Genomic DNA, 18,313 nt, shown 5'->3' with positions numbered 1-18,313 from the left:
CTCGCGATCGAACGCGTAAAGAAGAACTATAAACTATTTAAACCTTTGTGTTCTGGCCGATAAATATGATTCAAGGAGTTTAATGATCAACAGAGTCGAAAGCCTTTTTTATGTCAAGAAACAATCCAACAGCGTAATTGCCTTTATTAATTTATTTGTGAAATCAAATGAGTAACATCAAACAAAGCCTATTCAGTGGATCTGCCCAGAAGAAAACCGTACTGTTTCGGAGAAATTATTCTGTTTTCAATAACAATGTTTCGTAAATTTCGATCCTGCGTTTCTTTGGTCCTATAACAAATTTATTGATTTTCCTTTAATTTTGACGCTTGGTTTTAAAAGTTTTTACAAAGTTTAAAGTTGCTTAGAGGGTTTCTTGGACGGGATGTCGATCAGCGGGGGTTGGGGAGAGAGTTATTGATTACGGCCGACTCTTGATCAAACAGAGCAGCAATTCGTGGGGCGACCTCTTCCGCAATATCCGAACGGGCCGAGGATTATTTCAGGATAGTTTTGCAGGAGAATCGTTGAGGGACTAGACTCGGAGGAGGCGGCTCTGGGTCAAAGCTGGGGGCGGCAGCGCGGTGGTGGGGACGGCGAGCGAGTGGGGAGCGGACGAGAGGCCAGAGCCTCTTTTCAGTCCTGGGAGAATCCAGTCGAGTCCCGGATCGCAGGGAGTGTCACGAGAGGTGTGCGCTTCTTTGAGGAAATGTGTTGTGCTTGACTCGGCCGAAATGACGTCCATCGAGGAGAATCCCGCCAGCCCTCGAAGGGACACGCAAGAGGAGGAGGACTTCACCCACGCCTCCAAGAACAACCTGGCCAATTGTGATACCAACTTGCCCAACTCGCGTGAGTAGCACCTCGACCGGTTGTCAATTGCATGGGGCGGTGGAATTCGAAATATGCACCCTAATCGCTGGGTCAAGATGAGATACAACAAGTGAGAAGCACCCTGTATCGACCCCTCTCGTCGCCCCCCCTAGCATTCTCTTACGCCCTCACCACCCCACGAACTCAAAACACCTCCGATAATAACAAAAAAATCATAAGAATCACGACATTTTTAAATCGATACAGAACTTTTGAGACACTCTCCGCATAGATGCCAATTTTCAGACTCGCCCGAAAAGCAAAACAAAACTCAAACAATTATAACTTTAAAAAAATTGTAAATAGGAACATTTCCTGGCCTGTTTAAAGTTTTATCTTAAAAAACCACTAACAAAAGTTAAGTACATAAACACACCATTCAAGAGCAGAAAAAGAAACTTCAAATACAATACAGATATTTCTCTCGAATATAATTTTCCAACAAACAAGTGATTTTTATTAGCTAATTAATTAACATTACATAGCAATTAATCCATCTATCTTATTAAAACAAATAAAAATTTTTTTATACATTTTTTATATAATAAAATAAAAGTTTTTAAACCTTTAATTTTACGCCCATTAATCTGTTTAGTCTTTACTCCAGGTAAATTGCTTTTATAATTCAAATTATTGCCAATTAAACTACAAAACTCTATTATTAAGTTGTTCATAATAAATTCAACTTTTATATTTTGTACTTTCTTTCCGTATTTATTAAAGTCTTTAAAATATGCAACAAAAATTAAGTGAATTAATTTAACGAGTTTGTTATCAACAGGATGTAAATCTCATAAATCTTGATAGTTGGGTCAGTGGCTCAAGTATTTTTCTGTTTGCATCATATAAAAAATGGGATAAATAAATAATGGGCAATAATAATGATTAAATGTTTTATCGTCGTTACTGCTGAACAAGTTACGACCTGGGACAGGGATGGAGTTTTAATTTTCGTCAAAATATTTTTAAAGAAAGTCTGACTAAATCTTGCAATAATTTGTCTAATTTTAGTCAAAACACGAAGATCTTGTTTTGTTCTATAAGAACATTTTTATGTTCATTTTTCGTATTGTTATTATTAATATTTTTTTTAGAGGTTTTTAATGGGTTTTTATAGGGAAAACAGAGGCTGGGTTAAAGAGTAAACGTGAAACGTAAAAAAGAGATGAAATTTTGCTAGAACTTCTTTTGATCTATTTTCTAAAGTTCCTGTTCTCTATCTCTACTTATAAGTAATCTTTAATCTACTGGCATAATTATCAGCGTCGATTAGCCTGTATCAAAAAAGGGGTTCGTTCTGAACTTTGTACACCGGTCTTAAAACTTTTTTATTTTGTTTGTCCAAATCAAACTTTTTGAAAGAAATTTGCTTATTTCTCAACTTTATTACAGTTGAAATAATAAAAATTAAACTTCGTGAAAGAGTGCATCACGACAATGCACTTTTTTTCGACTTTTAAACGACGTGTTAGTGATTTCCTGGTTACTGAAATACGAAGAAAAGTTGTTAAGAAATAACAATGTTTTTTTCCCTAAAGAGTTCATTTGTTATTTTCAAAATCGGATTATTAAAGATTATCAGGGCTGAGGTAAAAGTCTAAATGGCGTTGGATTATTCCTGAACGAATGGGCTCCCGTTATCAACCATTACTGCCAAACGTGACCAGATTTTTAAATTTTTGGACGTACGGTACGAATATCTAAATATATAATTCACTTAATCGAGGGGACACGAAAAAGGTTTTTCGAGAGAAAAAGAAAAAAAAATAGAAAACCCCTGCCTTTCGTTCACCAAAGTGGGTCAGAAAAGAAAACAGTATCAATCTTGGAAAATCGTCAAAAACCTTATCCAAGCTTATGATCTTTCATGGAGATATTTATTGTCGAATTATATCTCAAATTCAGGAAACTGGAATTATTGGAACGGAGACTCGGGTCTTGGTTCTAACGCCCTTTGCCTTTAGCTTCCTTAATCCGGACGGTAAAACCGGAGATAAGACATTAACAACAGATGAAATCAGTCTCAAACAAATATTGTAAACTTTTTTTTAAATATGCGATGTATATTTGTCAATTACGGTTGATAAAGTATAAAATTTAGCCTAAACGATTGTTAATCATCGTAGATTAATTTATGTCGCATATAAATTCAATTGATAAATTGACCGCACGGGTTAACCGTTTATCTGAAGCTCTTTGTCATGTTACTGACTATGGTTTATTTAAAATGATTTTGTTAACAATATAGCCTTATTAAATTATAAGGTGTAGGATTTTATTAAGTATATGAAATAATTTTAATATGTTTGACCTCAAATCTTTTCCTTTGCACGGTTTTGATACGATTATTTGATCAATGTGACAATGCAAATTTAAAAGGTGTTAAAAAGTTATAAACGTTGAAAATATAGATAATTGGAGCATTGTAACGGTATGATTTTGGAGTTAATAAATGCAATTAAATACGGCTAATTATAGACATTTGAACAGGTTGTTTACATCATCTATCTGGAATTATTTTGAACTATGTGCGTTTGAGGGCTGAATCGATCTGGTGGAACCGGCCGCAGAATCACGTCTTCTAACATTCCTCTGTCCCTTATTCGGCGTGTATTTTCCTCCGTACAATTGTGATTATTTTAAAAGCTATATTTATTATTTGCCTGTGTTACTTGTTGGCCAAACGCCTGATCCGTTTCCAGGATCCCAACAAAGGGTGAAAGGGTTGACGGTACGACCGGTGAATATTTAACGCAAATTTACAACCTCTGAAAATCCATGCGAAACTCGGCGCATCGCGGTTTCGGCAATTCTTCGGATCGATCCCGCGGCCAGCCAAGGGAAAATTTCATGATTTCGAGACGATTTCATTCTATGTTACAGTAGCGGAATCGTTCATAATTTTTTTCCTTCCCCACCGCCGAACATTTGTAAGCACGACCTGCATACAGAGCTTGTCGGAGACTGAATCGATTAGCTAAGGGCGGTTTTACAGTGTGACCCTTGCCAAGAACTGGGTATTAACTCTGATTCACCGGTCTGGCAATTTATTACATCCTGGCCTCCTGGTTCTTACAGCAAGCAACGACGTCCTACTCAGCCACGATCTTTTCCAGGGCGATTAATTGTCTTAAGACGGTCAACGTAAATGCTTTCCCCAAGATGTATTAACCTGATTTATGATCAAGTTTGATAAACGGTAAACTAGACAATCATATAAACGCCACACTTAAATAATAGTTATTAAAATTTTTAAAAAAATAATTACAACGACAGCCGTTAAATTTTTAACATATACAGATAATTTATTAACATCTGTGTAAAAAAATAATACTAAAATTTAATACTATTGTGTCACATTTAATTGAACAATAAAAATAATTAAAAAAGGAACAACATTGTTCAGTGTTATATCAAAGACCCAATTAAGATTAAAACAAACGTAGTAATACACTATTTACTATGAGCACGTCTCAAACATTAATGCCTTCAGGATCCCCCCCCACGACAGTCCGCGGGCTGACCTAGGTCATATCCGTCCAGCAATGAGGTTGGGCTCCGGGTGTTGTCAACAGTTTCGTCAATTCAGCACCCAACCCATGCAGTTCCTAGATGCAAACCTATTCACATCCTCACTCATTTTAAAATACATTCTCTCTCATACATTCTTTCTAAAATCCAAATTCTCCATCACAACCCTCTCACACTACACATTCACACCAATAAATACATTCACTCTCAACACACACCAAGGACACCATACTATCATTAATATATACAAAAAACAACCCTGTTTCCTCCAAAAATCGGAACCCCAGATATCCAGAGACCCAGATACTGTCGTGCTCAAGCAGATACTCACATCGGGCGGCAATTCCACACACTTTCTATACGGAGCTAAGGAATTGCATCCTTCATTGAATACCCTTTCTCTACGTGCCGGACAAAAAAGTTTATGTCCGTGTGTCAACCTCGCATGGCCTATCCTTAATTGGGTGAGGATGACCCTTCTTCTACGATTCAGATCCTCCGAGGGCCACCTATCAACAGGGCTGTTGGTCCGTGCGATTTTTTCTGCCAATCCGGCCTACCGATGCTGCCACTTTCTTTTAATCATATTTTTTATTTCGTTTTTGGCATCCGAGGGTTGGATCGCGGTGTTCCAGTCATACAGTAATGCAAAATCACATAAAATAATTAAAATAAAACTTATATCTGCAGATTCGGGCATGTCCAGAGTAGATCAATGTGTTAAATCTGTTCTTTTTTATGGACTTTTGGAGAAATTTTATCATCATATTTTCTAGTAACAATATAAAGAGTGCAAACATTATCATTAATATAGTACAGTCTTTGATTGTTTAATTCACTCAAATTCACAAAAATTACAATGTTTTAAAAGTCCATGGATTTTAAACAATTTTGAATTTGCATTCGCATTTATACATTATGATACCTTTCAAATAGTAAACTTTTTAATAACCGCAATACTTGAACTAGAAATAAATTTATAAACACGAGGAAATATTTAATTGCACTACATAGTCGGATAATAAAATAAATGAATAAATAAAAAAGGAAAGTCTTAAGTCAGCATGATTTTTAAAGATTTATAGATGTAAGATTACAGAAGAGAGAAATTATATGTCATTATTTCCTTCATGTACGTTTTAAAATTGTTTTTTGCACAATACTCTTCATTTAACAGATTTTACTGTTGAAATTATCAATTAATTCATACCTCAATAGAGAAGAAAGTTATTCTCCTTGATTTTTTAAGTTCACAAACTTTGAAAATATAAATGATTTCTTCCTTTTGAGCAATTTACAGTTAATTTGATCTTTTACAGTTCTAATTTTGTTAATATAGGTTTTTTTGAAAGTTTAATTCATAGAAAATCTCATCACCACTGCAGTAAAATGATTTTGTTTATTGGCCGTTTCCGGCTTTACAACCCACCATCCGCAACCCACTATATACTCGGAAGAAAGGAAAGTATAGTGTCTAAATAATTAAAGAAAACGTATCAACAGTATGTCTTAAGTTGCTTAATTTGTTAAATTAAATTCGCACCAATTTGAATTAAGAACCATGTTATTAGTAATGTTAATAAGGATAGGAATAATAGCTAAAGAACTCGACTGCTACAGCCATTATTTTGTCAAGGTGCGTTTGAAATCGTACCCCATGACAAGACGTGCATCGTATCCTGTTTCATACAGCCCAAAGGCACTACGCTCTTGTTTTCGGGCGTCATGTTGCAGTGGAAAAGCCGTGATGAAAGTAACATTTCATTTCGAGATTCCGCCCTCATTCTAGCTGTAAATTTCTCCACGTAGCCGATTCACTCTCGATAACCCGGCTTGGAACGGTGAAAGGTTCACCTCTCGGCCCGCACCTTTCCCCGCTTTAATCCTTTATTGATCCGTGTACATTTTGACACAGGAATCCGCTGTGGCGAAATTTGTCCGAGATGAAATTAAAAATGTACGAAGAGTATGCTTTCGGTTCAATCCATAGTCGTAGCAAAACTTGGAAATATATTTATCCACTCTTTTTCTTGTTCCATGTTTTATTTTATAAACAGTCAAAAGAAAGTACTAAAATCATTTCTTGATTTAAAAAAATACAAAACAAATTATTGCACAAAAAAACAACAATTAATCTAAATATTTTTTTACGTGTAAAAAGATAAAATAGGTAAAACAGTATTTCCACGCTCCTGGCTGGATTATAGAAAAAAAGTTGAACGTACTGTTTAGTTTGACAGTATCTCTAGAGGATAAAGATCAAATCCTGAATGATAAACGCCCTGACCTAGACCCACATTAATACTCAAATGCACTCTTTATTCTTCAGGCCTCGCGTCCTGATTTATTTTGTTGGACACCTCACGTACAACATTTATTTAAATTTTTACTAACGATTTACATTATTTTTAATTGAACACATTATTATTCTTCCAGCCTTGGTAAAATATGACTTTTATTATTTGTCTTTTTTGTTTAATATATTTAATAGAATAGATTTATAATGACGCTCTGAACGAAGCGAAAAAAGTATGTTTAAATTTGTTTTAAAGAACATTTTTCAACATTTTGTGATAATTAATTCGATCCATCTCTGCCTGGCATCGCAGATTTTTTAGGTTTCGTGTTTGTTGGAATCTAAGCAATTTTTATAGATCTCTCTGTGTGACATGCGAATCACAGAGGCCGGAGCAGAACGAACAGCGAGAACGGGCGGACCAGGGCACGTCGCTGACACTTGTCTGTTCGAGCATGAGGGGGTCAACGTTAATTAAATGAGACGATTGACCTTATTGAAAACATGAAAGTTTTTATATTGAAACACATTTTTTACAGTGATTAAAATAAGCAAAAATACAGAATTGCATACTTGAGAATAAACCTTAAAAATTTATCTTTTATATTATTTTGTATCGTTAAGTTTATATAGTTTAATAAATTCTATCGTAGCAGGGGATCTCGTAAAGGCCAATAATTAATTTTGACTACCAATATTAGTCTAATGGCGTAGATTGGAAGTCGGATATATGCCATTTGCAAAGTTGGAAAAACCTTCCAAAAGAATAAAAAAGCTAACACAATTTAGTCAGTCAAACATTTCTATAGACAATGAGAAATTGAACGAAGCAAAAATTGAAATTGATAAAATTTGTCCAGTATAAAGTAATTGTACTGCACCATACACGGTAGGGTGTGCTGATGGTTGGGAACACCAACATGCAAAATGTTCTCTCTCTTTCTCATCTCGATCAGGTCAGCCTTGATTAGTCGATGAATTAATCGGGAATGTAAGCTTAAATCTGTATGGTACTCAGTCGAAGATTATCGGCTTAAATCAAGTATTTAAAGTCCATAGTAAGCCGTAGTATTAAAACAAAAATTGATTCGCAATTTCCGGCAAAGATAGTATTTTACCATAAATAAAAACGAACGCATTCGCACAAACTTGTTCCAGAAATTCAAAAGTATATTTTGTTCTATAGGAATCGATGCTAGTTATGAAAAAATATTTGGAAAAACTATCAAGTTTAAGCCGTTGTTCAGCTAGAGGTTTGTCGTGAAAAAAGCGTTCGAAGTTTTTTTGTTTTGTTCACTTTGGTCTTGTTTCCGGTGACTGCTATTGATTGCGCTTTAGACTCAACAGAGTGATGGATTTGAAAAAAAAAAAAATATACATTCCGCTTTGATCAAAAGGGACAAAGCTACAAATAACGACTTTTTCGCCTTTCGTTTCTATTCGAAATGGGCAAGAAACTTCCTACATATGATATATAAAATGGTTCCACCAAAATACACAAAAATTCATGAGAATTTTGCAATGCCAAGGACAAGGACAGTATTTTTTTTAATCAAATTCCGATTAGGCGAATCTCTAATTAAGGCTATAGCTACCAAATACTATATGTTTTCCCTAACTTTATTATGCTAATACATAGTACAGAAAAAATATGCAATTGACAAATTTCCTAGTACACAAGAAAAATATACATTTTCGTGACTTAGGTTGGTTCTATAGGCACCCTTGAGGTAAGTGAAGGACTTACAGAAATACAATGAGAAAAAATAAGCTGAGGGAACATAACATTGCAAAATTGAAGAGAAACAAATAGTAATAATTTTTACGCAAAGACGGTTGATAAGAAAAATTAGCATTATGAGCGGGACTCGAACCTACTAACTTCGCCTCAATACGCCGGTGCTCTAACCGCTTCAACATTGAAATTTGAACCCCTTTTAAAAAAGTTCTAGCTTCGATATTCAAACTTCGTAGCATTATACAATTGTCGCATTACGATGTATGATTAACAAATGCATATTTTTATGTAAGAGTAACATCCTTTGACTATAATTATTTAATTATTATTTTCAATTTTTATGCGAAGACAACTTTCAAATAATATTCCGTTGACAGGAGAAGTTGGTGATCGGGGGAATCGAGGTTACAATAGCTCAACCGGTTAGAGTACCGGCGTTTTAGTTTTTAATTTTTCTTCTCGACTATCCTTGCATCCTTTGGTTCACAGATGGATCTAGAACGCAGGAAGGTACGGGGGCAGGAGTGTTTGAACCCGGAACCAAATACTCAGAACCCATGGGAAAGCACACCAGTATCTTCCAAGCAGAAATTCATGCAATTGAAAGATGTATCCAATTCAATCTAAATAAAGGATACAAAAACAAGAATATAGCTATCATGTCAGATAGCCAAGCAGCCATCAAAGCACTAAGCTCAAATACCATTAGTTCAAGGATGGTGCTGAACTGCAAAACCAAATTAAACATATTAGGTTCGCAGAATAAAGTCAGCCTCTGCTGGGTCCCAGGACACATGGGAGTAGAAGGCAACGAGAAAGCGGACACCCTTGCAAGAAAAGGGGCTGCCACACCGCTAATAGGACCCGAACCCTTCTGTGGAATAGGAATACACACTATTAACGAATACCTCAGACAGAAGGACAAAAAGAAAATGAGCGAACTTTGGAATTCACTTATTGGACATAGACAATCCAAGAATCTTCTAACCAACTTTGGCAAGAAAGAAATCACAGAATGTGCCAAAGGAAGCAGGAATAGACTGCGAATCCTAACAGGATTCCTGACAGGACACTGTAGATTAAATGGACATCTAAAGAAAATTGGAATAATCCAAGATGGCACATGTAGATTCTGCAAAGAAGCAGAAGAGACACCAACACACTTACTAACAAACTGTGGAGCTACACTAGCCCGCAGGAGGAAGTGTTTTGGGATGTACAATGTGACCATAGAAGAGCTTCAACCACTGAAACCGGGCCTACAATCAAGTTTCTTGATGAAATAGGACTCACCGATGTGCTTTAGGCAGAGCACAGGGGATACAATAGCTCTTAAAGGGCGCAGTATACCATACCCTGAAATATTACATCTACATCTACATCTACATCCTTGCATAAAATTTGAAAATAATAATTAATAGTAAACAGATAAATAATTAAATAATTAATAATAATAATGGTCACAAGTTGTAGGAATGTATTGAAACAAACCAAAAACTAATTTTTTTTTTTTAATAGTACATACAATTTTTTGTTACTGTTCTTAACTATATATGAAAATACTTGACGTTTTTAGAAAATGTTTTGGGATTTACTTCACACTGATCTCATTAGACATCAAATAGAACTACTCAGGGTTTAGATACAGATTCGATATTTATAGGATATCTCATGTTATATTTAGTTTTTTATATTGTCAATACAGAGTGTTCGGCTACTCGTGTTACAAACTTTGCCATTCGATTCTCCATGGAAAATGGAACCAAAAAGTCCTAATTAACTATGATCCGAATCTCAACAGTTTCGGAGTTAATCTTTTTTTTTTTTTTTTTTTTTTTTTAAATTTAACGACCTTCCATCAAATAAACAATGACAGCTCCAAAACTGAAAGGTTTTGGACAAATCCGTTGTTACCATTGCAAACAACGTTAAATTTCCAGAAAGATGTGATCAATACTAAACTGGCAAACGTGGATGAAATTAATATTTTAGTAGCCAGAACTTTGAAAAAACTTTTTTTTTTCAAAGTTAAAAAACTTACTATGGTGATTCTAAACTACTCTTTCTGAACTTAGAAGCGAGCACATTTCAAAAAACGTACTCTATTTGAATTCCTTTCTAGTGGTGTAATTGATTGTTTTATTACTTTTTTCAAAGATGAAGAAATTGATGATGCAAAGGAAAAAACCGTGGTTGAAGGCGAAAAGATTAATAATAATATTACGGAAGTTTTGAATGAATGAACTAAAACCATTTTGAATCATAAAACATTTTTATTCCGGGGAATAATAATAATATAATAATCCTCTAATCAAAGTTGCAGTCGTGTTGGTAAAAAACGTTTGCACTATTTTGGTTTCGAACGCAAATTTAAAAAAAGTTTACTAAATTCACTCAAAATTTCCTTAATTTTTTTTAATCGTTCCACCTTACCAATCCGTCAACCCCGGTTTTTTCCTTTCCTTCATCAATTTCTGCATCTTTAAAGAAAGTAATGAAAAAATCAATCGCACCAATAAAAAGGATATTAAATGGAGTAAGTTTTCTAAAATTTTCTCGTCTCTACGTTTGAAAATAATAATTTAGAATCACTATAATAACTTTCTAAACTAAAAAAAATTATTTTTCAAAGTTCTGGCTACTAAAACGCTTATTTCCCCAGCGTTTACAAGTATAGTATTAATAACATCTTATTGGAAATTTAACATAATTTTCAATAATATCAACGGATTTGTCCAAAACCTTTTAGATTAGGAGTTATCATTGTTTATTTGAAGCAAGGTCGTGAAATCTTAAAAAATCAGAAATAGTGGAATAACTCCGAAACTGTTGAGATTTGGACCATAGTTAATTAGGACTTTGAATGTAGAATGGCAAAGTTTGTAACACGAATAGCTGAACACCCTGTATAATTTCCACCAATATTGAAAAACTCCCTCGAGGTTCGGTAAAGGTAAAAGTTTTGCTGTATGACTTAGTCTGTTTCTTTCAAAAATCAGAGTAGGTGACCCAAATACTCGCTCTCCATATGGGGCCAATGAAGTACACCCTACAATTAAGTATGACACATCAAGCAACCGTTTTCTACATGCCTGACATATATTCTGGCTTTGTTTTAGAAGTAATTGTCCGTCCATCTTGCATGTCCTGTTTATAATCGGGTGAGAATGATTCCTCTACGAATTAGATCCTCCAAGGGCCAACCAACGTGCTATTTCAATATTGTCAGTTCAGGTCATACACATATAAAGTTTAATTGAAAGTAATGTAATTTATAATAGAATAATAGTTTTTAAACGTTTTACTCGTTTAAGAAAATAAATATTAATTCAGTAACAATCGGAAGCTAGGCTCAAAAACGCGGCGATTCACTTATGCTAAACCGTCTCGACACCGTGCAAGGGGGTTGTTTACGTTCCGATCGAGAAATAAGCATCTGCACCTTCAAGGTTCAATCCTTGTAAAAGGGACTGGCAGAGGATCGCGCCTGCGTTTTCCACTTAGTTATTATTTCCTAGAACGTGACCCGGTTTCAAATTGGGCCGGGATGTTCAATTTGTCGACCACTTGATACTAAGCCATTTCACAGGACTGTCAAATAATCTTTTTACACGGCACTAGTTCATACTAATGATTTCCCGGCCTGTTTGCGGCCTACTGATAAAAAACTACATAAATTAAACAAAAAATATTTATTTAAATTACTAAACTACCCTATGCACTGTTTTATTACGTACCAGGTCAATAATTATAGATCTATATATTTCTATATCTATAACTATCTATTATCTATAGAATTATAGATTATATAGATCAATAATTAAATATATTAATAAAACACATTAACAATTAAGTCGAATAAAGTTTCTACTAAAAACGATAAATTTAGAAAGTTACTAGCTCGAAGTTAGTTCGGATATTAATTTAAAGCATATCAAACTCCGCCTAAACTTCCAACTATGCAAATTTTTTAACTTGTCAACCAGGTAAATAACTAGATAATGCTGTGAAACCACCTAGTAAATCTTCTGGTTTCATAGTTAAATAACTTCTCTATTAAAAAACGAACAAAATTCAAACATCGCAGCGACAATTAGTTTGAAGTTAATTGTTTTTCACTTTAATTTAATAAATACCTAAGTTATTTCATCTAAACTTTTGACCCAAGCATAATAAAAAATATAATTAACTCGTGTGCATCCAACAAGGAATGTAAAGAAAGGTGATTTAACTATTAAATCAACAAGTGAATTGTTAAGAGACTGCATCGATTTAAACTTTAAAAACTATTCTGAAAACTAGCTAGTTCCAAGTAAAATTTTACAATATAATTATCGATATAAATACCAATTAACGAAAGCCTGATTAAAAGAATCAACACATACAGAAACAATTAAATTTAACACGTTTAAATAGTTAGTAAATTTTTTACTGACTGTGATCATTGATTTTATGGAACCTTTTTTTAAGTGATACTAGGCCAGAAATATTAAACACCTGAACGGGAAAAATAAAATGGCTCAAATATATAGGCCAGTTTCTAAGATGGGGCGTACTGATCGAATTTTTATGCTCGGTCGTACAGCATGATGCTTAATTATTCAATTAAAAATTAAAAACGAAACACTCAAAACAGGGGGAACGACACTCGTGGCAAGAAAAACAAAATTTATTTTTTCTCCGTCAGAATTAAATAATAATCCTGGATAAAATAGTGGTAGAATGTGGCCTAGTGTAATTGTTTTAACTTAATAGTAAACAGTTAATTTAAATATTTCTTCGTCTCAATTCCAAATTGGGCCTATTGTGTTTCGACAAGCAATATTTCAAACCGTATGAAACAAAATCGGGCAAAAAATTAGCATAATTAATACAATTATTAGAGAATTTTTAATTACCTAGTTCAATTATGGTTTAACACAGATTCAGTTAATTCCAATTAAATCTTTCACCTTGTTTGCAGTTTCTGTTTAATCAACTAATATTGATATTGGTTGATAATCATGATTAAACAAAATGTTTACTAGTTTGTAGACAAGAGCGATGATTTTAATTCAAATTTATATTTAATAAATGCTAAAGTTAGTTTATATAAATTTAAAACTATTCAAAATTAACAAATATAAATAATTTAATTTAGTACTTACGTACCATTTAACAGTGCTATGAATTGTTCTACCTCTTCCAAGGATTACAATAAAAATTATTATTATAAAGAAAAACCGAAATGTTAAAGACTGCTTTAATGTTAATACAGAAAAATCAATGTTTAAGTTGCTTATATTTCTGCATCTGTTCTTCAACTTTTAAACTTCTTGGCCAGTTTTAAATTTTTGAGATTATAATATTTAATATAATATCTACTGGGTCTGCTAGTATTTTCAAAATTACCTTTATTATGATCCAGCCCGGAGTCCCAAAAGGGAGCATCGATGGTATTTACCGTTTATACTGCTAACCTGCCGATACATCCCATCGACATACTTACCACCTACGCGGGCCCTCTTTAATATCCAGGAGCATCTTCAGCTCATTAAATAGTGGTCCAAAACGTGGAAGGTGAAATTGAACGAGGAAAAATGCACCCAAATAACGTTCACGTTAAACAAACAGCCTTGCCCATGTCTATACGTCAACAGAAAAGAACTACCGACATGTCAATAAGTAAAATACTTGGAGCTATACTCAGTATACTGTCCAGGTCGTCTCAAACGACAATGGCCCCGATACCTCTTCACCTTAATCCGATAACAAACTGAGTGCCAGCTAAGAAAACAATGTTCGTTCAAAACCCGGTCGCTATTCCCTTAATGACGATAGAAATAACAGGGAATGAAACAAAAGTCAAATACAAAGAGAAAGTACAATTTAAAAGGTATTTTTTAATATTTTAATGTATTTAACATTCTGTCAATTAATTTATACTCGATACGTGCACTAAAAAAAAAAAAACATTTCATGAAAGAGACGCGCCCAGTTTTTCACGATGAAACACGATACTTATTAACTCCAACTCGTTAATGAGTTGACTGAGGAAACAGGGTCTTTTTCGCCATTTTAATTATTAACAAGGAATAAAAAAAATGAAGGGTAATTTTGCCAGAAAAATTAAAGCTCATTCTCTAATCAAATTTAATTTACAAACAAAAGGTTTATAACAAAAGGTAATCTACTGCGCCCTTTCAGAGCTATTGTGTCCCTTGTTCTGCATTTAATCAAGGGATTTGATATTAAGCTAGGTTTTTTTTTGTTGCATTTCTTCTCCTGTTACATTTTACTTTTCAAAGCATTTGGAAACATGTAGAATACCATCACTAGTACATTGAGGTCGGTTCTGCTACTTCGCATAATCTGCAAGGTTGATGCTAATCTTTCTCAAGCGACTCCTTTGCTCTGTTAGGATCTAAGTTTCATCCTGCTTTCTTTGAAGCTTTTTGTTGTTATTTTCTTTACAAATTTTGCAAGGAGGTTTTCGGACTGTTTGAGTCCAGCGAGAGATCCCCAGTGTTTATTCACCATTTCTTCTTCCCTAAGATGCTGCTTAAGAGTATACATCCAAATGCTCAAAAGGGTATCAGCGCTGTAGCAGTCTTTTTCTCGTTGAATCCTGGAATCCAATAGAGCGATTTTGATTTGCGCAGCTACCCTGGTTATTTTCGTTTGCACTTCAACACCATTATTAAGCTGAAGGCATTTCAATTTAACGATCTGGGTTCTGACTAGCTAGCTGATATGATAGGTCGTTATTTTTATATTTGTGTTTTAGAGTTGTGGTTAAAAGGAGCCGGTCTTTTGACGACCTTAAGCAGTGTGGGTCTATATTACCATCTCCATTACAGCTCTTCGTTCAGCTTAAGGCGCTTTACCTGATCCTAGCGTTGTTAATGACTCCTATATGGATCCTTTAAGACTTGGCTTTTTCTTTCCTAGTACATATTCTGCTGTTTCTTCCTCCTGCCAATATCTTCAGATGCTGTTTCTACTGCTTCGGGTCTGTGCATATGCTTCCGGTGTCTGTGGTGTCCAGCAGTTGAGCCATCATTCTAATCCTAGGTATACTACTTCTGCTTAGTTTCTGGAATAGTACTTCGATGAATGCAGTCCTACCCAACCGAGGAATTAATTAACCTATTGTCTGGTGGATTTACATTTTAGGCTAATTTGGTATGCCGCAAAAAATATAGATATCCTCATCAAACTTGGCTCATGTCTGACAGGGCGTTGATGCAATCTCCAACGGATCTGGACTAAACTACTGATAAGGTACCGGTTTCTAGTGCTGCCCGGCTGTCCGAGTACGTTTTCTTTCTTTCTATTGAAACTTGCAATTGTCTTAAGATCAGCATGTTCTTCATCAAATGAAGAGCAATTGCGGTCACTAAAACAATGAATCATACTGATTTTATCTTGTCAATGGGCAGGCTTGACTCTTGTTTAATTACTTTTTTATTTTATGCATTTTGACTTAAACAGTTAAATGAATCAAGATCAATTATGACGGAATGGATTTGACCTATTGTATTACAATTGCGAACAATGAAATAATTAACGTGAAGTGAATCGGGGACAGAAAAATCATAAGATGCTGTTCTTTGTCAGTGATGACAGCTTTCTTTTGTCATAGAAAACTATTCTTTCTGGTTGGATGTTCTTTCTCCAGAATTTATCTTAATCGATCTTGTTAACTCTTTGTTTTTCTGCCAATTTTCTACAAACAAATAATAGTTGCTAGAGGTACGGGTTTATTTTTGCCGTTGGATTATTTTCAATCGGTTGATCCGATTCTATTATCCTGCTACCTCCACCCAGTTCTCAAGGATAAGGAAATCAAATAGAATTTTATTACTAGGTAGTGAAAGGAAGGTTTTCTTCTAATTGTCTTGAACATTGTAATTCATCGGTATTAAACACGGAGGAGATAATTGTGCAGCCTTGAAGTTATGGTTGTTAATGTTTAAATTACCAGTCATAAACGACCTTCCCTGAAGAAAAGTGATAAAGGTATGTGGCAGCTATTGCTCCTGTATAATTAAACTGGTTGAGCAATATCTAATTTGCTTGATTTCATATTACGGAGAATTTGAATCGGTATTAGGAAAAAGATAAAAGACTACGAGTCTTGGATTTCCGCCAATGAAAAGAGCATAACTCGTTTCATATTAAAAAGAAAACAACAAAAAGTGTTATTATTGATCCGCAATCTTACCTTTTGTGATAAGACGTCCTGGTAGATAACGAACATCAGGAGAATTTGTACAAGAATTTAATAAATCGTTTTATTCATTGGAACGACCGTTAAAATACAATTTCTTGAAAAGGTGATCATTGTTTTCAATCAACAGACCCTATTTTGTAAAAATACCAAAACATTTTCTACAAGCACAATTAACAGCCTTAGACTATAATTCTCAGCTCTTGTTGTTTTATTTTACAAGTGATGTGGCACAGAAGGACCTCCTTGCGCAATAGCTATACTGCGTTAATCTTAACATTCTGTCAAGATGAAATCCAAATTTTTACACAGATGGTGTAAATGTTACGTATGCTATATAAAGTCTGATGTATAGTATATTTTTAATTGTAAAAAAATAATACATACAAAATAATAAATTATTGAGCTGTTCTAAAGTCAAAACGTGTGTGCAGAATAATGTTTGTGCTACTTAACAAAGATGGGTTTGCTGAAGTCAGATGTATCTTGCTAAATATATTTGATTTCTAGCACATCCGTTTTGGAGTTGTAGGACGCTGCATGAAGCATAAATACGATTTTGCAGTGTATATGTCAAGGTAGGCAATAAAGTTACGATTTTAAGCTCAATGGTGTGATGCCGTTACGCCGAAATGATCAGGCCTACCGCGAATCTCCCGTTCGGTCCAGGGTTCGCCATTTTTCTTTGTTCTTTGCTAGTCGTCGTTTGTAATTGGTATGCAGTGTCATCCATGAAAGTGTGGTAGTATATGTCGGGATGGGTATACTTCTATTGGGACTCCAGCCTTAACAGGATAGTCGTCAGAAAGGGGTGTTCCTTTCCTGACTTGAAAAAAGCGGTCAGTCAGGTAAGATCGGAAAATAAGGAAGTCGGTGTTGGCTCTTGAGCTTCCACAGCAAACCTTGATGCCAGACCTTATTAAAGGCTTGAGCCACATGAAGAAAAGCACCCGAGAAGTTTCAGATTAAGAGAGGAAGGGATAACCTCTACACCACACATTGCCGGTTTGTGGAGTCGTGTTTACGGAAGAGACGGGATAATGTTTTGTTTTTCTAGGATGGGACGGATTCTTTTCAGATGGGGCTACTCGAAGATTATTCCTAGGACAGAGAAGAGGCTAATCGGACGATAGGTGGGTTATGTTTATGTGGATTTGGTATCATCTTATAATGGAAATCGTCAGTGTAAGGGACAATGAGTAGTTTTCCAGTATTGTAAAGGTACGTTAAAAAGAAGATTGCTATTTTTAGGGGGAATATAAGGATTTGAACTGTTATAAAGTTGTATCCAGAAGCTTTCTTTTTGCAAAGGCTTGTTATGATATGCTGGATGAAGGGTGAAAATCTTTTGCGGGAAGCGAAAAAGGGGGTGGTTTGACTAGTTCTTTTGCTATGGTTTCTATATGTTCAAGATCGATTTTGTTTGCCTATTGACAGGATGAGGGAAAATTTGGGAAAGGAGTTAAGCGAATAGTGAAGCCTTTTCTTCTCACTTGGCCCATGAACGTCCCACGTATATCCAAATATCGTGTAAAGTAGACATTTTTAGTGGACAAAAGAGTGTTTTTTTACGTATAAAACACTTGCTCTCAGGAGAAAGTTCTTTGGGCTATACAACGTAACCGAAGAAGAGATCCAACCACTGAAAACGGTCCTAGCGATA

The 18,313-nt window shown here is 34.7% G+C and overlaps 1 protein-coding gene across 2 annotated transcripts in view; it reads left to right on the top strand.

Annotated features, from left to right (window-relative positions):
- Positions 1 to 541: 541 nt before the first annotated feature.
- The window catches only part of LOC106666817 (sodium/hydrogen exchanger 9B2-like), a 55,260-nt gene continuing 37,488 nt past the window's right edge, over positions 542 to 18,313 (top strand). The window contains exon 1 of one of the 2 annotated variants that reach the window (XM_014394286.2): positions 542 to 852. In XM_014394286.2, the coding sequence (XP_014249772.1) occupies positions 735 to 852 (118 nt within the window). In that variant the 5' untranslated portion in view covers positions 542 to 734. The remainder of the gene's footprint in view (positions 853 to 18,313) is intronic. The other variant, XM_024230254.1, reaches the window with a different exon arrangement.

This window comes from Cimex lectularius, unplaced genomic scaffold (genome assembly GCF_000648675.2).
Source record: "Cimex lectularius strain Harlan isolate CLEC.00 unplaced genomic scaffold, Clec_2.1 scaffold2, whole genome shotgun sequence".
In the NCBI taxonomy this organism is placed as follows: domain Eukaryota; kingdom Metazoa; phylum Arthropoda; class Insecta; order Hemiptera; family Cimicidae; genus Cimex; species Cimex lectularius.
Note: the sequence above shows the minus strand (reverse complement) of the source record. Positions and strands in the feature narration are given on the sequence as shown.